Here is a 26,699-nt window from a genome sequence, read left to right on the forward strand (position 1 = left end):
TAGTGAGATCCTGTATCAAAAAACAAAACAAAACAAGAGTCAAGGCATGAGGACGCATGCCTTTAGTCCTAGCACTTGAGATGCAGTGATGCCTGGATCTCTGAGTTCAAGGCCAACTTGGACTATGTAGAGAGTTTCAGGACAGCCACAGTTACATAGTGAGACTGGTCTCAAAAACAAAAACAATAAAAATACAATGGAATATGAACAGAGTATTATAATCCTTGGGAAATGCTATGTGTACTACATGCAAATATATATAATTCTATCTTTTTATTAAAAATACTTTTTATGTGTAGATATGTATAAACACACACACAAAAATTCATAAACATAAGAAGTAGTCTGGAAAGAACCACACCAAAGCACCTCTGACTTTTCAATCTCTATGTAGTAAGATTTTAAGTATTTTTTCTTTGTCCATATTTTAAAGTTTTCTAGTAAGAAATTAACAATGTTTTTAATTACAAAAAGACTTTATTGCTTTTCTATAGTTTTTAGAATTACTTAGTAGATAAAATAATGATAATTTTTTCCCTCTGGGTGTAATAAAAGCAAATCAAATCTCAAAACTTCAGAGGCCTCCTTAAGGCTTAAAACAAAACGACTACTATTCCTCCACTCACAACCCAAAACTGCTGGACTCACAGAGCTGACTGATGTTGGCATTTTCTAGCAGTGTCACGTAGCCAGTGACATTGCTGGGGATGTGCACGTCCCGAACTTCTTGCAGGTCACTGGCACTCCTTCCAACAGCCACTGTCACTTGTTGTGGCATGTAGCTCTGGTCAGTGGCAGCCACTGCAATGGACAGATGCCTAAGCACAACATCTGGCTTCATCTTCAAACTGAAAAACAGCACAGAAACCAGTATTTCCATGGGCCAAGCACTGGTGGGGCCACAAAGCCATCACATTTACATCTTCCAACCCTGCATACATACAGGTTAAAGAAATTTAAGTGCAAATTGTTCTTCCCCATGTCTGCAGATTGGAGGTACTTACATATACTCTTACATTTGTATATGTAAAGATAAATTTCTAAATGACTATCCTGAGATGCTCACTATGTGTTTCAAAGGCTGTATGGCCTCCCTAAGGCTCCATATAGCTACTCAGTATAGTCTTATATTTCCTTTCAAGCTATTAGTATAAACAGAAATGGGCAATATGGACATTCTAGCAACATCCTTGTATTGGCCAAGACACAATTCTAAAAAAAATTCCAAAAAGCTAGGTAAACCCTCATTTATTATAGGTTAGCTAAGAGGAAACAAGGTAACAATTTCTATTTATACCTCCCAGAAGAGCTATCTCCAGGCCACATTCTAAATTTTGAAAGAATAAAGCATGTACTACTCACCGTATCCAGTGTGAGCGGGCACTACCATCTGACTGCCAGTAGGATGACGTTTCTCCGTTTGTCATCCTGTATATGTCTGCAGGGTTGGAGGATGTTTCTATGTAAGCGTAGCACTTTGTTACTGACTTGAGCTTATCCATCTCTGGGCTTCTGGCTAGATCTCCAGGGCTTTCTGCAAAGAAACACCAGAGCTTAGTAATTTCATAAAAAGAAAAAGAAAATGGTCATTTAAAATACCTAACAGAAGCATGCTTTTACCCTTTGGCTCCAAAACCTAACATTCCCTAAAAATCTCTTTCCAGCTGGGTGGTGGGGATGCGCACCTTTAATCCTACACTCAGGAGGCAGAGGCAGTTGATCTCTGAGGTTGAAGCCAGCCTAGTTTACAGAGCAGGACAGGACAACCAGGGCCATGCAGAGAAACCCTGTTTCAAAAAAAAAAAAAAAAAAAAAAAAAACAAACAAACAAAAAACCCCAACAATAATGTCCTTCCAAAGAACCCATTGGCCATGATTGCCCCCTCTTCTCACTGTTTACGCTCTGACGCCACATACCTGGTATCTTTATAAACCCACACCAAGGGAAGGATGCTTTGCACTTACATTTCTTTAATTACACTTTTATTTTTAATCATATTTATTATTTGCTTGCTTGACTACTTATTTATTTACTTGAGTGGGTAAGCACATGCCATACATAGTGCACAGGTACAGAAACAGAGGACCAACTGCAAGAGTTGCTTTTCTCCTTCTGTTATGTGTGTTCTGGAGATGAAACTTGGAATTTCAATCCTGGTCATAAGTGCCTTCAGCTGCTGAGCCATCTTGCTGGCTCAAACGAGGCTTTTAAAGCCATTTACATTTCTGAGTATTTCTGGTCCTCCCTTCTCCAATTTTCTTCTGGGTTAATAGCCTTTCTTTGAAAATTCAAGTCATATATTGTTTATAAATTCACAATGTAAATATGTACACCTATAACAACTAATATTTACTTAGGTGTTTACTGCCATGTAACAAAGCGTTAAATAACTGACCAAGAATAGTTACAAAACAACAAACAAACAAAAAAACCTCAGCCAAATGCATCACTAATATGAGAGAAAATATATTTTGCTCCTGGAATGCCTATTTTGACTGCTTGTGTTTTTACTGGAAGAGTCTGATGTTTTGTTTTGTTTTTTTCTTTAATGAGCATCACATCACACATGTAGAGGTCAGAAAGCACATTTCAAGAGTCAGTTCTTGCTTTCCACCTTTCTGAGAGACAGGGTTTCTCTTGTTTCTGCTGCCGCACCAGATACGGCTGGCTAGCTTCTAGCTGTTTCTCCTGTTGGTGCTTCCCATGCATGCTGGGATTGCAGATGTGCAAGACTGTATCTTGCTTTTTATACAAATTTTAAAGACCAAACTCAAATCATCAGATATGCACAGACAAAGAGGCAGGGTGAACATTCTCAGGCTACAAGCTGGTCATGTATTTTCAGACATACAGGCAACAAAGAATTGGCTCACCCTTTACTAAAGGCTGGAAGAACTAATAGGAAAGTATTTTCAGGAAACTCTCCCATACACATACCCTTTTCTTTTTGTACCAGCTGATCCAGAGACTCCTTCAGAACGGACGATCTCATGGTGCACATGTTATTGCAGTGGTCTAACATTGGGTAGGGAATCACCATGCTGGAGATCCGATTGCGATGCAGGAAGCGCAGAATCATTGACGAGTGAGTGCCAAGGCCCTCCTTGGACTCTGAAAATATGTCTATGAAACCTAAAGACATAAACCCATGCTTGGTTTGGTGACGTCACCACAATGGCTCCCACATCCTGTACCTGCTGCCCCAGGCTAAATTAAAAGCAGCCATTAACTTTACTGAAATTTTGAGCCTCATAAAGAAACAAACCTCTTACAATCTCAATTTAAGAATTCCAGGAACTAGAGAGACAGTTTAGCAGTTAGGAATAAAACTGTTTTTAAAGGATGTATTTATTTTTATGTTATATGTATGAGTGTTCTGCCTGCATGTTTGTATATGTATTGCATGCACGTCTGGTGTCCACACAGGCCAGAAGAGGGTGTCGATCCCATGGAACTTAGTGTTCACACTAAAGCCTTAACAACAAAACATCTGCTGCCATTGCTACAGTTTCTGGCAGGATTTTATGTGGTGTAGGGTACTTGGCATGGACTTTCTCATGTGGCCCCCACAGTACGGTGAGGTGAGGTACAGCATGTTGTCCAGGGGTGGCAAAGGCCAGGCAGCCTTGCTTTACAACAGGGTGGATGAAGTTCAGGTGACTCATAGGATAGCAAGAAGAAGGCGGGGTAGGGAACACTCCTCCACTCCCTCCTGGTGCTCCTCCTGACATTCTAGGTCCTTCTCCCCAGTGTATGGCTCATCTAAAGCCTGATGCTCCATCTTCTTTCAATCTCAGCACCTCTTGCTCAGAATGTCCCACTTAAATGCTCTAAGTGATTCCTGGAATGTCTCCTGACTCCAATGTATAATTATCCCAAGTAATCTTATGAAGACATGACACAGACCACACCTGCCACTGTTTAGACTCCTTTTCTGGTTCCTTAGAACCTAAATTAGTGAGTTTCAAGTTGAGGTTCCTATCGTCCAGGAGCACCAGGTAAAGTGAGCGAGGATAAGCATGGCGGTTTTTCTGGAAGCAGAGACATACTTGTAGTTTTTTTGCTCCACTTTTTAAGTGAATCAGAATGTATGATGACAAGTAAGTTACATAATTGTATTATTTGACAATTTTTCACAAGTTCAAGTGACCTATGTAAACAGCCTCTGATCAAGATGCCAGCAGTCTCTGAGGAACTTGTCTTTAGCAGCAGAACAAACAGATTCATTAGAAGAGTTAGGGGAAGGATTGAAAGTCCTGAAGGGGATATAGGACCCACAAAGGAACACCAACAGTGTCAACCAACCTGGACCGCTGAGAGCTCTCTGAAACTGAACCACTAACCAAAGAGCATCCATGGGCTGGACCAAGGCCCCTAGCTCATATGCAGAAGAGGGCTGCCTTGCCTGGCCTCTGTGGGAGAAGATGCCCCTAATCCTGCAGGTTCTTGATGCTCCGGGGTGGGGGATAACCAGGGAGGTTCCACCCTCTCAGAGGCAAAAGGGATAGGGAAGGGACTCTGGGAATTAGGGGAGAGCTGGGAGAGGCAGTGTTTGGGATGTAAGTAAATTTAATATAAATAAGTGTAAAAATGTAAATAAAATTACGAAACTGCTCAAAAACAAAACAAAACAAAAAACTTTGCAGTAACTTTTTGAATAAGCAAGATGCTAAGAAGTTCTATACTTAAAGTAGCTTATTTTGATTATATGCCCTGTTCAAACCCTAGAGAGGGATGATTTCTAAAAACTCAACCCCTCCCCATTCCCACAGGGCTTTACATCCTTGAGGCTGCTGAAACTGCAATGAATTTGCTCAGAACCCATACAAACAACAGACTATTGTATGTGTGCATGTGAGTTACACACACACATACAATGCTGAAATGGAAAATGTTTTCAGGGCTGGAGAGACGGCTCAGCGGTTAGGAGCACGGACTGTTCTTCCACAGGTCCTGAGTTCAATTCCCAGCAACCACAGATAGTGGGTTCCCAACCATCTGTAATGAGATGTGATGCCCTCTTCTGGTGTGTCTGAAGACAGCTACAGTGGACTCTTATACATCATCTGACTTAAGAGTTTTGCCTGCTCTGTACACCAAGTGACAGTACTTAGTGTCTCTAGGGCAGGGGTAAAAGGTAAAGTAAATCTTAAAAAAAAAAAAAAGCAAAGAAAAAGTATTTTCAGTGTTAGGAAGGTTCTGTACAGAAATGGATTTCTGTGAACTCTACGTATCAACAGTGAGCTACAAGGACAAGTTTCAGTGTGGAAGAGCATTTGAGAGGGGACAGGAAACTATGTAAGGCCACACAGATGACCTCAGCTTACACAGGCTTGAGACTATGACAATTCTTTTATGTGTGATACTGCTACATATTTTTAAATGGGAAGCTTTGAGCCCTGAGTACACCACGTGAGCACTTCAGCATCTGGATGCTGAGTCAATCTCCGTCAGCCCTTCCCTCCTTCAGGCACACGGTTCCTTCTCAACCTGCAAAATCTCTCCAAGACTCAGGTGACAGTGCAGAGGCATCGTGCTTGCCTAGCATTTATGAGGTCCTGATTTGATCCCCAGCACACTCATGCACATACACACAATCTGAGAAATCCAAACAACACTACACACATACCTGCAATGCAAAGGTGGAAGTGACTATAAATGCTAAGATATGCTAGTTAAACGAAATTCAAAATTCAGCTTAACTGCCATGACACTAATAATAATACAGGCTACCTATCATGTCCTATAACAATTATATAATAAAAGACAAAAAACCATTCATTCTCCATTAAGATGCAGATATTCTCCCTCCCTGGCTCAATACACCACTTGGCGGAAGGTCAGAAAGATCAACAGCCATTAGAGTCACACCATCAGCCAAGTTTATCCTGCCTTTACCCCTGCCCTAGAGACACTAAGTACTGTCACTTGGTGTACAGAGCAGGCAAAACTCTTAGGTCAGATGATGTGCAATGCTATTTCCCTTTCAAATTAAACTGGCATCTCATTTGAAAAAAAAGAGGGGTAGATTTGTTCTGATGCTGTCTTTACATAAGTCTGAGTCACCCAGGAAATCATCTAAAAGCACAGAGCAGGCTGGGTATACAGTGAAGCTGTCCAGTGTTACCTAACACATATAAGGCCATAGGTTCTAGCCTCACTACACACCAGAGGTAGGGAAATGGGGGCAGAGAAAGAGAGATGAAGAACATGAACACAAAGAAAACAAAATAAACAAGCAAAAAAAAAAATTAAAGGCAGTATTTTTTAAGTGTATAACAGGTAGAAGTACCATTGCTTAATTTTTAGCAATTTTTACTTTATAAAAATTACTAACATTTCAAAGTAAAATATTTGGAAAATAACAATAAAATGTTTGCCACATGCCAAAAATAAAATGAGAGGGCAAAGCAAAAATAAGAGGTCAGTATTCTAAAGGAGCTTACAGTATTGAAATGAACTAATTACAAAGATATGTTGCCAAAGAAGAAAGAAGGAAAAAAGGAAGTAAAGAAGAGCAGTGCAGAAGAAAGGGCAGGATGCTGAGAACATGCAGCTCGGGCACAGCACGGGCACGGCTCGGGCACGGCTCGGGCACGGCTCGGGCACGGCTCGGGCACGGCACGGGCACGGCACGGGCCAGGGATGCTTCTTAAGGGATCAACAAGCTGACCTACTCAAGGTGGTCTCTTGAACAAGGGGTAGAAAACCAGAAAACTGTCCAACCATCACTGTTGAGTAACAAAAGTGATGATTTCACTGATTTCGTTGAGATCATGTGTCTAATGAATGCTTTGGGGGAATTCATAGTGCCACAGCTGGGTCAGTCTACAGCACAACAAAGTTTATTTTTGTTCTAAGCTTTGTACAATAGTAGTGTCATAACCAATGAGGCCTATGCTAGATGCATCACTGCTAACTGAAAGCACGTTGGTTCTAAGAGAGCATTGTGAGCCTTCAGAATTCAGGTAGGTACCTACCTGGAACAAGAGAGCAGGCTTGCAGCTGTCTGATGACATGGCTCAGCTCCCCCTGAAGATTGGCTCCACTGGAGTTCTTGAGGGCCTCCAACATATTCTCAGCATCAACTGTCCCATCTCCCTCAGCATCAAACTGGGCAAAAGCCTACAAGGTAAAATACAAATATATGTATACATATGTATTTTATTCAAAGATTCAGGATACTAGCTTTTTGTGTTTTATGAAATGTATGTATGTACAATTTTATAAACCTCATTTCTCCTCCAAAGCAGTAATTCTTCCACATCTCCAAATAATTTCAGAAGAAAGCATCCACTGTAAAATTTTTCAATAGTTGTAAATTACTGTGGTTTGAATAGAAAATGTGCCCTCTAGGCCATGTGTTTGAACATTTGGTCCATGACTTGTGGTACTGTTTTAGAAGGTTATGAAAACTTTAGGAAGTAGATCCTGACTGGTGAATGTGGCTCACTGTGTATGGGCCTTGAGCCTTACAGCCTGACCTCACTTTCTGTCAATTTTCTGCTTCTAGAGTATAGACTTGACATGGCTGCATGTGTTCACTGACAGGTGTTCTGAGCAGGATGGACTACAGTCCTTCTCAGATTGAGTCAAAACAAGCCCTTCCTCCCTTACATGCTTTCTAAAATTTGATCACAACCACGAGAGTGTAAAGAATAGAAAATGTTAAACACAAAGTGAAAATCTGAAAGAAATGGGTACAAAAGTATGGGCCTTCTCAATGACCCAAACACAAAGCGTACTTTGGCCTACTGCTTTAGTGTTTCTAACCATTGTGAACCTCATGCTAGGCTATTTAGGAAACCTGGTTCAGCATGGGACTTGGTTTGCATACTAGTAATCCCTAATAGCTATATATACGTGAGTTGTTTGATCTGAAACATAAGCGAGTTCCCACATTCACAGGCTGCTGCCTGGACAAGGTCCACAGGAATAAAGTCCCATACAATTACAGCACCTAGCAGAACAATGTTCATTTTCTAATGTATAACCTTCTGCTTCCTTGCCACAAGACCATGCTCACTGTGCTTTCTCCCAGTCTCAGTCCCTGTGCCCTGGTTTCAGTCCCGTTACCAACACATGTACTCACATACCTCCTTGCTACTAGAGTCTTCCAACCTTTCTGAAATGAGCCTCATTTCCTCAAAATGTCGGCCCTCTTTCCTTACTCCTCTGCTCCATGATCAGGAAAATAACCCACCAAGGTTCCAGGATGGATACAATGCCCATTTCCATCCCATTACAGATGTACATTACAGACAGTACATTATTCAACAGGAACAGATAGAGATTCCCACATTTGTAACCAGAAACTTTAGGCATGAATGTAGGATGAGACAGAGAATTTAGAAATAATGTGCCAAGGGAAAAAATCATAGCATTATTTTTGCTCTATTCAGTCTGACAAGAGTGTCCAAAAAGTATATAGGATCAAAGATTACACTAATCAAAGTACGATGTACAAGAGGAAAGATATGTCCCATACATGCAGGATTTTGTGTGGTATGTGTGTTAGGAGAACTGTCTAGAGATTACACTCAGGGCCTTGCTCACACCAGGCAATGGCTTTACCACTGTACACATCTGCAGACCATTGGGAGAGTCTTAGTTGAGGTTACTATTGCTGTGATCAAACACCATGACCAAAACCTAGTTGGGGAGGAAAGGATTTATTTGGTTTGCACATCTACATCCTACTCCATCACTGAAGGAAGTCAGGAATTCAAACAGGGCAGGAATCTGGAGGGAGAAGTTGATGCAGAGGCCATGGAAGGGTGGATGCTATGAGCCATTACATAGTTTGCTTAGTTGCTTTTTTATAGAACTCAAGACCATCAGCCAAGAAATGGCCCCACCTACAATGGGCTGGACCCTCCCACATCAATCACTAATTAAGAAAATGCCCAACAGGTTTGCCTAAAACCCAATCTTTTTGTTGTTGGTGGTGGTCGATGGTCCTGACATATATCTCATCTTTGAATCACTGTCTTTCCAATTACCTTCTGCCAATAACTCTGAAACACAAGTCAGGGACAAGCTGTGCTTGAAAATGAAATAGCATGTTAGTCTAGCAGAAAACATGTGATGCAGGTTCTACTCTCCTGCCAACTACTCCAAAGCTGGCCCACAGGGCACCTACTGCCTTCAGCAGAAGGACAGTGCCATGTCAAGGGGCAATGGGACGATGCATTTCTTATCCCTTGCAGTTTTCAGTGCTTCCTTTGTTCCCAGTTCTGACAACTTGTTTATGGAGCATCCTTACAACTCCTCCTTGGCTTGAATTTATGAGCAATTTCTTGGCTTTCTGTACCTGAAGGCTGTCATCATTTCCTATGCTTGGAGAACTTGCAGCATCATTGGCTTAAATATAATTTCTGCATCTTTCCATTGTTTCCCTCACAAAATTCTGTCATCTGTAGATTTGTTCTCTTAAAGGAACTTCCTAATTGTCATTGTCCTTCATTCTTTTTTCTTTTTCTTTTTTCCTATTTGTAATAGCTTAGATTTTATCAACATTAGACATAATAGAGACAACACAGAAGCAGTAAATATCCAGATTTTGTGCTTAAGACACTGCTATGCACTTCTCTGACTGAATTATAAGTGCTTGTCACAAAACTGAAGGGCATACACAGGAGCATTAAAGGAAGAAGGCATCTCCCTTGGAATACAAGGAATGCAGTTACCAGACACAGGGTTCAAGTTCATAGCCTAAGCGGGCTGACATTTGCACCAGTATAGGTAGAGGAGGATTTCTGTAGATGTTTCCCTTCCAAGGATCAGCCCACATTCATATCAGAATGAGAACACACCACCCACATTTCCCCCCTTGCCAATGCTCATTACTGGTTTGGTGTTGGCTTCTCCATTGTTTATTCTTTTACATTTCAATGAAACGCACACAAACTTTTATCAGGCCACTAAATTTTTCAAAATAAGGAAATCACTTTTTAAAACAACATTTAATGTGGACACCCTAAATGAGCAACCTGGAAACCAATGTGAACTGAACCTGTAATCCATTCAGTCTCAGGAGAAGTCCTCATGCTGCTATTTTAACATGAATAAGACATCAGACGTGACAGGAAACATATCAAACTGTCAAGAATGACCCTTTGAGATTGTAGTGGTGGAACAAAACAGCAAAATAATACAATGCCCATTGACCTTTCACTGAAAAATACAGACAAAAGCCAAGACTGATTTGCATGAATGTCACTGATTTTTATAAACAAAAGGATGCCTAGGCCATCATGTCGAAGAGTCCTCTCTGCTGGAGGCTGTAGAAATGAGCCTCCTTCAAGATGCTGTTAATGTGGAAATGAGGATCTTGGTCTTGGCACACTTCATAGTCCTCCTCTTGGGAGGACAGGGACACTGGAGTCTGGTTCAGCAGTGCTCTAGGTTAAGCAGTTCTCTGGCTCCTTCTTATGATTGGGGTTACCAATGTTGCTTTGGTTCCTTCTATTGTTACTGCTTGTCAACTCCATAGCTCAAGGATCCTGTAAGGCCTGGTCCTTCCTACTCCTCTTCAAATGAGGGGGAGAGGGACGGTGTTGTCTTCCTCATTGTCATCCTAAGAGAGCACAGCGAACCAGACAGTAATGAAAGCCCGACCTTTCCGGTGGTGATGACCTCCCTACGAGAACATGCCTCTCGCAAAGGATCTTCATTCCTCTCCAGAAGAGGAGAAAAGGAAGCACAAGGGAAAGCGCCTGGTGCAGAGCCCCAATTCCTACTTTATGGATGTGAAATGCCCAGGATGCTATAAAATCACCACGGGCTTTAGCCATGCACAGACGGTAGTCTTGTGTGTTGGCTGCTCCACTGTACTCTGTCAGCCTACAGTGGGAAAGCAAGGCTGACAGAAGGATGCTCCTTCAGGAGGAAGCAGCACTGAAAGCCCCTGATTCAAGGTGAGTGGGAACGTTCCCAATAAACACATTTTGGAGATATATACAAAAGAAAGCCTGAAATCCTGTACCCTAGGGAAAATCAGCGGGTCCCTCCATTCTTTTCTCCTTCTACTCTTTTGACTGCATAATGACAACTGTACCTTTGGGTATATAGAGTCTTCTGCTTGATCATTTCCTCTGTCATGTATTCTGAACTCTTCTTTGTCAGTCATTTCATACACATCCACTTTTGTAGAGTTCATCATTGGAACACAGTTTATTTTTGTTTGCTTCACGTTTTGGTAACTTTTCAATAGAGAAGCAACTAAGTTAAGAACTTCAGTGTGTCTGTGTTTTCAAAATCAAATTACTGTAAAACATTATTTTATGTGTCAAGGACATAAAAAAGTGAGTAAGAATCAGAGAAAATATTAGAGATTTCTCAGTCATATTTGCTCTTGTGTAGCTTGTCCAACTCTTAAAATATGAGTTAATAGTTCCCATTAATTTTCCTAGCTCATCTTTTTTTTAAAGTTAAATGTCCAAGAGGACTTTTTTTTTTTTTTTGGTTCTTTTTTTTTGGAGCTGGAGAGCCTTGCGCTTCCTAGGCAAGCGCTCTACCACTGAGCTAAATCCCCAACCCCATCTTTTTTTTAAACTTTCACTTTTTTATTGGATATTTTTATTTACATTTCAAATGTTATTCCCTTTTCCAATTTCCTGTCCACAACCCCCTATCCCATCCTACTCCCCCTTCTTCCATAAGGGTTTCCCCCCTCCCCAACCACCCACCCCTACTTTCTGCCTCCTGCCCTGACATTCCCCTACACTGGGGGGTCCAGCCTTGGCAGGACTAAGGGCTTCTCCTCCCATTGGTACCCAACAAGGCTATCCTCTGCTACATATGCAGCTAGAGCCAGGGATCTGTCCATGTGTACATTTTAGATGGTGGTTTAGTCCCTGGGAGCTCTGGTTGATTGATTGGTATTGTTCTTATGGGGTTGCAAGCCCCTTCAGTTCCTTCAATCCTTTCTCTAACTCCTCCAACGGGGATCCAGTTCTCAGTTCAATGGTTTGCTGCTAGCATTCACCTCTGTATTTGTCATGTTCTGGCTGAGCCTTTCAGGAGACAGGTATATCAGGCTCCTGTCAGTATCCACTTCTTGACTTCATTAATATTGTCTAGGTTTGGTGGCCGTGTGTGTGTGTGTGTGTGTGTGTGTGTGCGCGCATGCGCGCGCGCTGGATCCCCAGGTAGGGGAGAGGGGCAGACTCTGAATGGCCATTGCTTCAGTCTCTGTTCCAAACTTTGTCTCCCTATATCCTTCTATGAATATTTTTGTCCCCCCTTTTAAGAAGAACTGAAGCATCTGTACTTTGGTTGTCCTTCTTCTTGTGCTTCACATGGTCTATGGATTGTATCTTGGGTAATTCGAGCTTTTAGGCTAATATCCACTTATCATTGAGTGCATACCATGTGTGGTTTGTTTTTTTTTTCCCCCGGAGCTGGGGACCGAACCCAGGGCCTTGCGCTTGCTAGGCAAGCAATCTACCACTGAGCTAAATCCCCAACCCCGTGTGGTTTTTTTATAATTGGGTTACCTCACTCAGGATGATATTTTCTAGTTACATCCATTTGCCTGTGAATTTCACAAAGTCATTATTTTTGATAGCTGAGTAGTTCTCCATTGTGTAGATGTACCACATTTTCTATATCCATTTCTCAGTTGAAAGGCATCTGGGTTCTTTCCAGCTTCTGGCTATCTTATATAATAAGGCTGCTATGAACATAGTGGAGCATGTGTCTTTGTTGTATGTTGGAGCATCTTTTGGTTATATGCCCAGGAGTGGTATAGCTGGGTCCTCAGGTAGTTCAATGTCCAATTTTCTGAGGAACCTTCAGGCTGATTTCCAGAGTGGTTGTAACAGCAACTCCACCAACAATGGACAAGTGTTCCTCTTTCTCCACGTCCTCACCAGCATCTGTTGTCACATGAGTTTTTGATCTTAGCCATTCTGACTGGTATGAGGTAGAATCTCAGGGTTGTTCTAATTTTGCTTTTCCATGATGACTAAGAATGTTGAAGGGTTGGGGATTTAGCTCAGTGGTAGAGCGCTTGCCTAGCAAGCGCAAGGCCCTGGGTTCAGTCCTCAGCTCCGAAAGAGAGAGAGAGAGAGAGAGAGAGAGAGAGAGAGAGAGAGAGAGAGAGAGAGAGAGAGAGAGAATGTTGAACATTTCTTTAGTTACTTCTAAGCCATTCGATATTCCTCAGCTGAAAATTCTTTGTTTAGCTCTGTACCCCACTTTTTAATAGAGTGATTTGGCTCTCTGGAGTCTAACTTCGTGAGTTCTTTAAATATTTTGAATATTAGACCTATATCAGATTAGGATTGGTAAAGATCATTTCCCAATCTGTTGGTTGCTGCTGTGTCCTAATGACAGTGTCCTTTGCCTTACAGAAACTTTGCAGTTTTATGAGATCCCATTTGTTGATTCTTGATCTTAGAGCATAAGCCATTGGTGTTTTGTTCAGGAAGTTTTCTACAGTGCCCACGTGTTTGAGATGCTTCCCCACTTTTTCTTCTATTAGTTTGAGGTTTTATGTGGAGGTCCTTGATCCACTTGGACTTAAGCTTTGTACAGGGTGATAAGAATGGATTGATTTGCATTCTTCTACATGCTGACCTCCAGTTGAACCAGCACCATTTGTTGAAAATGCTATCTTTTCCCCACTATATGGTTTTAGCTCCTTTGTCAAAGATCAAGTGACCATGAGTGTGTGGGTTCATTTCTGGGTCTTCAATTCTATTCCATTGATCTACCTTTCTGTCTCTGTACCAGTACCATACAGGTTTTTTTTTTTTTTTATCACTGTTGCTCTGTAATACTGCTTGAGGTCAGGGAGAGTGATTCCCCCAGAAGTTCTTTTATTGTTGAGGATAGTTTTTGCTATCCTGGATTTTTTTGTTATTTACAAATTTGTTTTGCAAATTGCTCTTTCTAACTCTATGAAGAATTGAGTTGGAATTTTGATGGGAATTGCATTGAATCCCTACAGCCCAATCTTACAAAAGTATTTTTTCTCAATTGAGTGTCAAGTTGACATAAAACTAGCCAACACAACTGACCCCTTGTCAACTTGAAATAGACACATCACTGTTAAGCCACAACCTTTCCTTTCTTGTTCATCCCCAAGATCACACATTAATATTAATATCACAATATTAAAAGATTCAACAAACTTTAAGAAGTCCCACAGTACCAAATTCAAACAGTTTTAAAAGTTTAGCCTCAGGCAGGAGAGATGGCTCAGCGGTTAAGAGCACTGACTGCTCTTCCCAGAGGTCCTGGGTTGAACTCCCAGCAACCATATGGTGGCTCACAACCATCTGTAATGGGGTCTGGTGTGTCTGAAGACAGCTACAGTGTGCTCATATACATAAGATAAATAAATAAATCTTTTTTTAAAAAAGGTTTACGCTCTTAAAAATAACCAAAAATCTTTTTAAAACCTAAAGTCTCTTGAAAGCAAAGGATGGAGGCCTGGCTTGTGAAATTCCATAGGGATATTTAAGAGTCACTCAAAGCCTCTACCGGACCATTGCAGATTTTGAGTTAAGAATTTCTGGACCAGGCCGTGGTGGTTTAGGCCTTTAATCCCAGAACTCAGGAGGCAGAGGCAGGTTAGCTGGGGCTGTGATTAACAACATACCAGAACTACTAAAGTTAAACCTTTGCTTTGCTGGGGTAATGGATGCTGGTCAGTCAGGGCTGAGAAATTAGCAGTGATTAGAGACCACTATCATTGAAGTGGAATCTTTTGAAAAATGTTTCTTCAGAGTTAGCACACAGAACTGTGTTCTAGAGATGGCCAAATTGTACCTGGTGCTGGCAGCTGAGTCACCCAGGTGGTACTGGATTTTTTAAGGCAATGATGAAGGAAGAGGCAATGGAATGCAGATGAGGCTTGGTTGGCACTGTGACAGGGCTGGAGTCCCAGAAGGCAGCCCAGGAGAGGCTACTGGTGGAAGTGCAGCCCAGTTGTAGCAAAAGAGTCCAACCAGTACCATGGATGACCACCAAGAACAGCAGCAAGTTTGGAATGAAGCTGGCCTGAGCCTAGAGGACAACTGAGTGCAGCAGAGGGCGGAGCCGGACAGGTAGCCTGAGCCCTACACTGCGGAACTCTTTGGTATTGGTAGCAATAGGTACTGCTACCTGAAAAGCACATTTAGAAAGCAGCAGAAATTAACAGGTGAACATTCATCTTAAAGAACTGTTCAATTTTTTTTGTTGGTTTGCTTCTAAGTTAAGAGAGTGATAATAGTATTAAGGGTGCTTTTTTTTCTTCACAGTTTTGAGTCCTTATATTTTAGAATTGTACAATGAGGGGTTCGAGAGAGGTAGCTCAGTGCTTAATTACACTGGTTGTTCTTGCAGAGGACCTGGGTTCTGTTCCCAGCACCCACATGGTGGTGGCTCACACTATCTTTAACTCCAGTTCTAGAGGATCTGATGCCCTCTTCTGGCCTCCTCAGGCACTGCATGCATATGGTGTGCATTCAGACATGTAGGCAAAACATTCATACACACAAAATAACAAATAAATAAATCTATTTTAAGAATGCACAATGACATAGATAAAATGTCAAGCTTTGCTTTTAAATAATTTAGGCCAGGGAAAATTGGTAGTGTTTAGAACAAATAAAATTTGCCTTGAGTTGGCAATTGTTGAAAATGGCTAAGGTATGTGGGAATCAGTCCACTACTGTCTCCATTTTCCTATGTTTTTAAAAATGTTCCCATTTTTAAAAAGGCATTCTTCCATCTTGGCAGAGGCTTAACTCTCCAGAGAGCTGTAGAGTAGAGACTGGAAAATGGCAGGCAGCTAGAAGTGAGAATGCCACACTGCAAATGGGAGGCTGGTGTCCCCTTGCCAAGTGGTTAAGGACAGCCTTCTCCAGAGCTCCCACATGCTAGCAGCCAGTTTCATACCCTTCTAGAAAGAGACAGAACAGTCTTCTCTGAGGAAGCTGACGAGTCTAAGAGAACAGGTAACACAGAATCACCCCATAGTGCCTGGCCAATGTATCTTATAGTCAGGCTCATAGGCCATAGCCAGACACACAGAGCAGTCAGGCTGTAAACCACCCCACCCCACCACATCCCTCCACAGAGTCTTACTTAGGCTGACCTTGAGCCAATTCTGTTGCACAAGCAGACCTTTTACTTGTGATCCTGCTTCAGCCTCCTGAATAGCAGCCCAGCTCTAGTTCCTTATTCTTTTATTATTGTTTTTGTTTTATTTTGAGACAGTGTCTCACACTATTACTAGTCTGAAAACTTGCTATGTAGCTCAAATTAGTCTCAAATTCACAGTGAATATCTTGCCTCTGTATCCTGAATATTGGGTCTAGTCCCTCATTCTCTGGTGAGTGGATAGCCTAGAATCACTATACAACGGAGAAAAAACCTACTATAAAAACACAGAAAAGAGGGGTTGGGGATTTAGCTCAGTGGTAGAGCATTTCCCAAAACTCACCCCATTAAAATTGCCTAGGGAAGCATAAGGCCCTGGGTTCAGGAGGTCCCAGTCTCATAAAAAAGAACTGTGGCAGAAAAAAAAAAAAAAAAAAAAACAACACAGAAAAGAAAGATTATATAGGAAGAAGAAAACTTCAAAAGGGTGATTAATTCTTCATAAAGATGCTTAAAGGTATTTTAACCCTAGTTTTACTGAGGTTTATTATCTCATTTCCCATAAAACTCACCCCATTAAAATGAACTGGTCAATGGGTGTCAATAGGATCAAGTTGTGAAACACTACTTAGTAACTGACATAAGAAAATACTGCAGCTTCCAACCCATAACAAAGAACTGCTGCTAAGAGCAGATCACCATCCTGTACTCGGAAGGCTAGGGCAGGAGGCCCTGGAATTCAAGCTTAGCCCCTGAGTTACATACTGAGTTCTGGACTGTCCTGAGAATTTTACCTGCCCTTGGGATACTGTGGCAGAACTACTATGGATTTGAGGCCAGGCTGGGGCTAAACATCAAGTACCAGGCCACTCAGGGCTATACTATACAGTGAGACCCTGTCTCAAAAAAACTAAGAAACTTTCATTAGAAAGATTGAAAGGGCAAAGTTTACTAAAGGGACCAGAAAATAGAGCAAAAAGAAATGATAGAAACTAGGAGGGAAAAAGGAAGTCAAGCAGACTGATGTAGAAGGTCAACTTCCAAACAACTAAGTTCCAGAGAGACGCTACGGACGCAGAATGCAGCAGAGGAAATCACAATTGCATATAAATTTGGATGTTCAAAGGAAGAATGACCTACATAATGACCAGTAGAATAATGTAAGGACAAGTCCTTATAGCAGCCAGGCACCATGGCACAAAGTGAAATCCCATCACTAGAGAGGCAGAGGAAGAGGATTCCAAGTTTAAGGCTAGCCTGTGCTATAATATAAAGTAAGACACTATCTCAAAAAAGAGAAGAAATTCCCTAATAGTGAGGGAAACAGAAGTTCTTATTTCTAGGAAGGAGAAACACTTTCTTGGTAAAAGGTTAAAAAATCAGAATGTGACCAATCAGTAGACACAGTAGAGACAGAAGGTAGTGAGAAAGGTACCTCTGGCATCTTTTGGGAGGGGGGGGCTTTCTAACCCAGAAGTCACCACTCAGCCACAATACTGTGAGCATAGAATAAAGACATTCTTATACATACACAGCTCAAAAAATAAAAAAAAGGAAAAGTTCCTTATTCAGAAGGTGCTTCAGGATGTAGAGTCTGAGGCACCAGCATAGCAGTTTGTAATAAAACAAACTCATCTTATGGCAAATCACAACACTCAGGGAGACTGTTCCTTTAAAAAGACAAAGTGAGCTGATCCCCGCCCAGGCTCCCTGCTCCCCAAACCCCATGGGAGAGAGAGCTCACCACCCTGACAGGTGGGCACTCCTGGACTGCAGAGCGGTAGAGAACACCAATACTGCCCACCCCTGCCCACATCCCTGGCCCAAGAGGAAACTGTATAGGGCCTCTGGGAACAGGAAAATAGGGGCACCCAAGTGGCAGGTCCCCTGCGGTCCAGACACTGCCCGGATCTGAAGGGACCGAATCCAAGAGTACATCAAAACAATCATCCACCATGATCAAGTAGGCTTCATCCCAGGCATGCAGGGATGGTTTAATATACGGAAAACCATCAATGTACTCCATTATATAAACAAACTGAAAGATAAAAACCACATGATCATTTCATTAGATGCTGAGAAAGTGTTTGACAAAATTCAACACCCCTTCATGATAAAAGTCCTGGATAGAATAGGAATTCAAGGCCCATACCTAAATATAGTAAAAGCCATATACATCAAACCAGTAGCTAACATTAAACTAAATGGAGAGAAACTTGAAGCAATCCCACTAAAATCAGGGACTAGACAAGGCTGCCCACTCTCTCCCTACTTATTCAATATAGTTCTTGAAGTTCTAGCCAGAGCAATCAGACAACAAAAGGAGATCAAAGGGATACAGATTGGAAAAGAAGAAGTCAAAATATCACTATTTGCAGATGATATGATAGTATATTTAAGTGATCTCAAAAGTTCCACCAGAGAACTACTAAACCTGATAAACACCTTCAGCAAAGTGTCTGGGTATAAAATTAACTCAAATAAATCAGTAGCCTTCCTCTACACAAAAGAGAAACAAGCCGAGAAAGAAATTAGGGAAACAACACCCTTCATAATAGTCCCAAATAATATAAAATACCTTGGTGTGACTTTTAACCAAGCAAGTGAAAGATCTGTATGATAAGAACTTCAAGCCTTGGGGTTGGGGATTTAGCTCAGTGGTAGAGCGCTTGCCAAGGAAGCGCAAGGCCCGGGGTTCGGACCCCAGCTAAGAAAAAAAAAAACAAAAAAAAAAAAAAAAAAAAAAAAAGAACTTCAAGCCTCTGAAGAAAGAAATTGAAGAAGACCTCAGAAGATGGAAAGATCTCCCATACTCATGGATTGGCATGATTAATATAGTAAAAATGGCCATTTTATCAAAAGAGATCTACAGATTCAATGCAATCCCCATCAAAATACCAACCCAATTCTTCAGAGAGTTAGACAGAACAATTTGCAAATTCATCTGGAATAACAAAAAACCCAGGATAGCTAAAACTATCCTCAACAATAAAAGGACTTTCGGGGGAATCACTATCCTTGAACTCAAGCAGTATTACAGAGCAATAGTGATAAAAATTGCATGGTATTGGTACAGAGACAGACAGATAGACCAGTGGAATAGAATTGAAGACCCAGAAATGAACCCACACACCTATGGTCACTTGATTTTTGACAAAGGAGCCAAAACCATCCAATGGAAAAAAGATAGCATTTTCAGCCAATGGTGCTGGTTCAACTGGAGGTCAGCATGTAGAAGAATGCAGATCGATCCATGCTTATCACCCTGTACAAAGCTTAAGTCCAAGTGGATCAAGGACCTCCACATCAAACCAGATACACTCAAACTAATAGAAGAAAAAGTGGGGAAGCATCTCAAACACGTGGGCACTGTAGAAAACTTCCTGAACAAAACACCAATGGCTTATGCTCTAAGATCAAGAATCAACAAATGGGATCTCATAAAACTGCAAAGCTTCTGTAAGGCAAAGGACACTGTTGTTAGGACAAAACGGCAAGCAACAGATTGGGAAAAGATCTTTACCAATCCTACAACTGATAGAGGGCTTATATCCAAAATATACAAAGAACTCAAGAAGTTAGACCGGAGGGAGAAAAATAACCCTATTAAAAAATGGGGTTCAGAGCTAAACAAAGAATTCACAGCTGAGGAATGCCGAATGGCTGAGAAACACCTAAAGAAATGTTCAACATCTTTAGTCATAAGGGAAATGCAAATCAAAACAACCCTGAGATTTCACCTCACACCAGTGAGAATGGCTAAGATCAAAAACTCAGGTGACAGCAAATGCTGGCGAGGATGTGGAGAAAGAGGAACATTCCTCCATTGTTGGTGGGATTGCAGACTGGTACAACCATTCTGGAAATCAGTCTGGAGGTTCCTCAGAAAATTGGAAATTGAACTACCTGAGGACCCAGCTATACCTCTCTTGGGCATATACCCAAAAGATGCCCCAACATATAACAAAGACACGTGCTCCACTATGTTCATAGCAGACTTATTTATAATAGCCAGAAGCTGGAAAGAACCCAGATGCCCTTCAACAGAGGAATGGATACAGAGAAAATGTGGTACATCTACACAATGGAATATTACTCAGCTATCAAAAACAATGACTTTATGAAATTCATAGGCAAATGGATGGAACTGGAAAGTATCATCCTGAGTGAGGTAACCCAATCACAGAAAAACACACATGGTATGCACTCATTGATAAGTGGATATTAGCCCAAATGCTCGAATTACCCTAAATGCACAGAACACATGAAAATCAAGAAGGATAACCAAAATGCGGATGCTTCGTTCCTTCTTTAAAAGGGGAACAAGAATACCCTTGGGAGGGAATAGGGAGGCAAAGTTTAGAACAGAGGCTGAAGGAACACCCATTCAGAGCCTGCCCCACATGTGGCCCATATATATACAGCCACCAAACTAGATAAGATGGATGAAGCAAAGTGCAGGCTGACAGGAACCAGATGTAGATCCCTCCTGAGAGACACAGCCAGAATACAGCAAATACATAGGCGAATGCCATCATTAAACCGCTAAACTGAGAATGGGACCCCCGTTGAAGGAATCTTAGAAAGGACTAAAAGAGCTTGAAGGGGCTTGAGACCACATATGAACAACAATGCCAACCAACCAGAGCTCCCAGGGACTAAGCCACTACCCAAAGACTATACATGGACTGACCCTGGGCTCCAACCTCATAGCTAGCAATGAATATTCTAGTAAGAGCACCAGTGGAAGGGGAAGCCCTTGGTCCTGCCAAGACTGAACCCCCAGTGAATGTGATTGTTGGGGGGAGGGCGGTAATGGGGGGAGGATGGGGAGGGGAACACCCATAGAGAAGGGGAGGGGGAGGGGTTAGGAGGATGTTGGCCTAGAAACCAAGAAAGGGAATAACAATCGAAATGTAAATAAGAAATACCCAAGTAAATAAAGAAAAAGAAGAAGAAGAAGAAGAAGGAGAAGAAGAAGAAGAAGAAGAAGAAGAAGAAGGAGGAGGAAAAAGAGAAGGAAGAAGAAGAAGAAGAAGAAGAAGAAGAAGAAGAAGAAGAAGAAGAAGAAGAAGAAGAAGAAGAAGAAGAAGAAGAAGAAGAAGAAGAAGAAGAAGAAGAAGAACGACGACGACGACGACGACGACGACGACGACGACGACGACGACGACGACGACAAAGTGAGCAAGGAGTAGAGGCAGAAGCAAAGCCAGGCAGACTTACATGAGTTACACAGTAAGAGTCTGTCCAAAGATAATTAACTAATTAAAAGACATCAAGAAAGCTGGGGCTGGAGACATGGCTCAGTGGTTAAGGGCACTTGCTGCTCTTCTAGAGGTCCCAAGTTTGGGGTTCCCAGTATCCACCTGGGTAGCCCCCAATCATTAGTAACTCCAGGTCCAAGGGATCCAACACCCTCTTCTAGCCTGTGAGGGCTGCTTCACACACATAATACATATTCACAAAACATGCACATAAATATAAATCTTTTAAAATTTTAAGAAGGTAGGGTAGGTATAGTGAAAAATGCTTTTAGTCCCAGCACTTGGGAAGCATAGGCAGGTGGAGCTTTATAAGTGTGGCCAGTCTGGATAGAATATACAGTAAGTTTCAGGCCAGCCAAAGCTGCATAGTAACTTTGTCTTAAAAATATAAGAAGCTGCTGATAGAATATCCATGTATCAGAATATGTTGGCCACTTTCATTTGATGACATTTAGATAAATTACAGAGAATCTGAACCTTAGCTAATGATAAAAGACCTAAAAAAATAAAGACAATAAAAGTACCAGGGGCTGCATTTGAGGCACAGTGACAAGTGCTTTTGTAGAAGGCTGAAGGTTTGATGTGGAAGGCCAGGGTTTGATCCCTCACACAGCAAGTCTTTTTTTTTTTTTTTTTAAGTACCAATTCAATTGTTAATTCCAGAGAAACTAAAAAGATTTCTCAGTAAGGGGAAGTCATAGTGGGATACTACAGAAATCAACTACAGGAAAACAACTTACCTAATGTTTGTTATGAGAACATAAAATGGTGATTTAAACAAACCTAATGAGAACAGCAGGTGTGCAGGTGTGGTCAGGGGGAGAAAAGACTCATCTCATTTGTGAGGGGTAAACCACTACTACACACCTCAGAGAAGTGGGCTGGAGAGATTCGTCGTTGTTAAGGGCCCGGCTTGCTCTCCTAGAGCACCTGGGTTTGACTGCCAGCCCCCACATGCTGATTCATGACTATCTCTAACCCCAACTCCAGGCCTTCCAATCCCTCGTCTGACCTTCTTGAGCTCCTGTACACACATAATGCACAGACATACACAGTCAGACATATAATACACATAAAGTAAATATCTTTTAAATTTAAAATAAGTGATATAAGCATGTTACTAGGTTGGTGATACCATGATGAATACCCAAGAAATAGCCAAATTGCTGGAAAGCAACTGTTTGGGGGAAGTAGAACTATTTTTGGGAAGGAGAACAGGGCCACTCTTAAGTCTGGTGGACTCTACACTCTGCACATGTATAACTAATAAAAATTGCCCTTTCAATTTTTTTTAAGACAAGGTCTCACTATGTGTAGCCTTGGGTAGCCTGGAACTCACTATGTAGAACATACTGGCCTCTGTGTCCTGAATGTTGGGATGAAAGGTGTGTGCTACCATTCCCAACTAAGAGACAAAAAGGGAAAGTACCTACTTCGAGCTCAGAATGGATGAGTAGCTTTTTATTTTTTAAAAGACATACCATGTGTATGTATAGTGTGTTGAGATGTGCGTGTGCCAAGTCACATGTGGAGGTCAGAGGCCAGCATGAGGAACTGGTTTTCTTGTACCACAGTCTTTGGCTTAGATTCAGGTTGTCAGACTTCAGCAGCAAACTCTGCTACCCAACGACTCTCTTTCCAGCACCCCAAACCCCTGACCCCCACAACCATTTTTCTTTTTTGAGACAGAGTCCTGGCTAGCCTGGAACTCTCTGTGTAGAGCAAGCTGGCTCCATAGTCAGAGATTCATCAGCTGAATGCTGGGATTAAAGGCCTGCATGACTACACCCAGTTTTGCAGACCCACTTTAAAAAGCAATGTAATGTTTCCTCTCCTTTGGGTAATATTTTCTACACAAACTGGAGACACCAACCATTAATGAGACTGTTTGAACAACTGAATAACTTGAATATGGATTGGGTATGTGATTAAACAGGCATGGAAAGCTGAAGATTATTAACTAAAATAAAGTAAGTAGGCTGGAGAGGTGCTCAGGAGATGAGGTGCTTGCTGCCAATTCTGATGAGCTGAGATCAGTCTCTGGGACCCAAGTCGTAGATGGTAGAACCCAATTCTCACAAGATGTCTTCTCACCTCCACAGCCTCCACATGAACACCTGATACACATATACCTCCCACATGCACACATAAGAATTTAAATTAAAATGTAATTTAAATAAAGTAGATTACAAAAAATATTGTTTGAAGAAAAGGTATCTGTGTGTTTTCCATATTAGTAAATAAATATGTGTATGTGTTTAAAAGACCAGAAAAAATTTAGATGTTAATAGTAGTAATAGATTTTATAGTTTCCTAATTTCACTTATCTGCATTTCCAGTCTTGTGTAATCTACATACAGTGCCTTTGTGAAAATAAAAAAGAACATTTAAAAGCTGGGAAACTTTGAGGTTGGAGGTATAACTCATTTTCTCAGCGCTAGTCTTGCTTACATGAGGCCCTGCATTCCATTTGGTAGCTCCACAAAGACTCAAAGCATATCCCAAATATAAAAAGTAGACATGGGAGGGAGGTGGCATAGAACCCTGAGTGTCCAGATGAGATTACAACAGGACTAGGTAATATCTAATTTCTAGCTTTATTTTTTTCTTTTTCTTTTCTTTTTTGTTCCAGTTTTTTGAGATAGGGGTGTGTGTGTGTGTGTGTGTGTGTGTGTGTGTGTGTGTGTGTGTGTGTGTGTGTGTGTGTGTGTGTGTGTGTGTGTGTGTGTGTTGTAACCCTGACTGTGCTGGAACTTGCACTGTAGATCAGGCTGGCCTCGAACTCACAGAGACCTGTCTGCTACCTGCCTCTGCCTCTCTGCCTGTCCCACTGACTCCTGAGAGCAGGGGTTAAAAGTGTGCGCCACAGCCAGCAGGCTGCTTTCTAGCTTTCTGACACACTGAGAAAAATGATATTGTATGAGTCCAAGGTCCAAGGTCCATAGTTATCACAGCAATAATACATTCGCCTGGGAATAATATATGGGTGGGGAAACTTAAGTAATGTTTGAGGGATTGCTAAAATCAAGGCATTGTGAAAATATTTTATATGTATATTAATTCTCATAACAGTAATGATATGCTAATCATTACTCATTCTAGAGCCCTATAGAAAGGCCAGGAAACTTGTTCAAGGTCACTCAACAGCCAATGAATCAACTCCATTCTCCTTCCTTTCATCAGGAAAACCCTGGTGTTCCTTGCAGTCTGGGGGCCAGATGCTTAAAATGTCTCTTAGCTCCATCCCTGTCCTCCATCCATGTCCTGCTGCCCAGGCTAAGCCTTTCAGCCTTGCAACTTAGTCTCACACTCTAAACCCTGAAGTAGGAGCCAAGTCCCATTCCCACCAACGCTTACACTTCAGGTGCTGCCGGCACTCACTGCTGCACAACCGCCACTTCACACATAATTCCCACCATACATCGCCAGTAAAAGACCCACCCAAGCAAAACTAGGAATAGTGACACTTGTTTTTAGCAATCTTGTTCATCTGTCAATAGTTAATGAATACAATAAAAATTTTTACGCAAAACATAAAGGCGTTTGAGTTGAAAAAAATCACAACAGCTTTGTTAACAGCATCTTCAAATTAATACTTAATTTCCTAACACCCAGAAGTTGTTCTTTAAAAAATGTTCACATCCTTAGCATCCGCCATGCTTTATAAACTGCATCACCGAATTGTGCACACACTGATTCAGTGCTATATCAGAAACAGCCATTATACACATGCCTGACTGTGCTTGGAGCTGTGGATATAAAGACGAACAGGCTAGGACTTGCCCTCTAAACCCCTCATAGCCTATAACATATCTATAAACTAACAGCAGCAATGTCATAGATGTGATCATTACACCAAGAAAAGTGACAGCATTAACTACCATAACAGCTTATTTACACAGAGCCTTAGCTGCACACACAGAGTTCTGAGCACTTCACAACAACCTATTCAACTTGCCACAGTAACCCTACAGGCCAGGCTTTCTTTTCAGTGGTGAGGAATAAAGACAGTATTTTGTTCAAGGCCACATAGTTAGTATTGGTAAATAATGGCTGAGATTTGAATTCTGGTCTATGTGATTCTGGACCCCCCCACTACCAACCACTATACCATAAGCCAACCAACACTGCAGAAATCAGAAACCCAAGAGGGGACTGGGCATTAATGGGAAATACTCAGAGAAAGTAACTCTTGTATGAGCTCTGCTGGGTAAGTGGGAAGGCTGGAAAGTCTATAAATACATGCAGGCTGTCCCAGACAGAAGAGACAGAATATGGGCACACAAAGAGTGCATGGCAGATTGTATGGCAACCAGCCTGGTGTGACGGGAGGAAACAGGGCAGGAAATGAAGAGATGGACAAAGGTCAGAAAAAAGAAATGGGAGAGGGTCTGAGAAGCTAAAGTATTACAGTAAGGCACACGAGACCACTGCAGAGTTATCAAGGGCAGAGAAGGCTGACCATCCTAGGTCCACAGGAGCCCTCATGTTGAATACAAAGCTTTTACTGCTTATGCCTTGGGGCTGTAGTTCAGTGGGAGAGCATTTGCCTTGTATTAGGTCCAAGGTTCAATCCCCAGTATGGGGAAGAGAAGGTATGATACATGACATCAGAACCCTTCTCCAGCATCTCTGAGGATGTCTCTTTTCTATAGTGTCCTCTGAGTCATTCTCTTTTCTATAGTGAATAGACATTTCCTGGCATAAGTTACCCCTTGGGGAGACCATTCAGAACACACCTGCTCCTTTTGTCTCCCTGGAAATCAGAGAGAACAGGGATCAGGTCTTCTAAGTCCCACGTCTCCCTCCATTTAGCCGTTCTCTATTTGGGAAGGCCTTAGTCTCATTCTCATTCTTGTTGTCCACTTTGGTATCCCTGCAGTTTGCCAGTGAAACTCATAGTAGCATTTATCAAGTTTTGTTTGCTGATCCACCAATGTTAATTATTTAATTATGCTAAGAGACTAGGGATGCATATATTTGATATAGAAATCTGATGAAATAATATCTTCTTTCATCAGATAGATGTATTATGAGATTTCTCTATTCCATTCTATTCTGTTTCTCTTTTAAACAAACATCAGATTCTAAGAAGATTTCTAATATACTGAAGGGACAATTGCCTTGCACAAACATTGCCTTGGAAAGAAGTCTCCAAAACTCAATATTCTAGCCCATATTCTAAAATATGGCAAGTCCCACCTGTTGCATCCTTGCAAGGTCACAGGAATGTACCTGACTGGGGGTGGTGAGGGAATTAAGAAAAGACACACAAAGACACATACCTCTGTGCCCTCTCTCCACTCCCTGCCCCAGCCCCAGGATCTGGTGGACTG

At 41.7% G+C, this 26,699-nt stretch overlaps 1 protein-coding gene and 1 pseudogene across 2 annotated transcripts in view; one reads left to right on the forward strand and one right to left on the reverse strand.

The window, feature by feature from the left end:
• Zzef1 (zinc finger ZZ-type and EF-hand domain containing 1) overlaps positions 1–26,699 on the reverse strand; it is a 135,488-nt gene that overhangs the window by 100,665 nt on the left and 8,124 nt on the right. For both annotated transcript variants that reach the window (XM_032912264.1, XM_032912265.1), the window contains exons 2-5: positions 6,982–7,126; positions 2,939–3,133; positions 1,363–1,534; positions 649–848 (exon numbers count right to left, since the gene is read on the reverse strand). In XM_032912264.1, the coding sequence (XP_032768155.1) occupies positions 649–848; positions 1,363–1,534; positions 2,939–3,133; positions 6,982–7,126 (712 nt within the window). The remainder of the gene's footprint in view (positions 1–648; positions 849–1,362; positions 1,535–2,938; positions 3,134–6,981; positions 7,127–26,699) is intronic.
• LOC116908841 lies at positions 10,654–10,959 on the forward strand (annotated as a pseudogene).

This window comes from Rattus rattus, chromosome 9, assembly GCF_011064425.1.
Source record: "Rattus rattus isolate New Zealand chromosome 9, Rrattus_CSIRO_v1, whole genome shotgun sequence".
Lineage (NCBI taxonomy): Eukaryota > Metazoa > Chordata > Mammalia > Rodentia > Muridae > Rattus > Rattus rattus.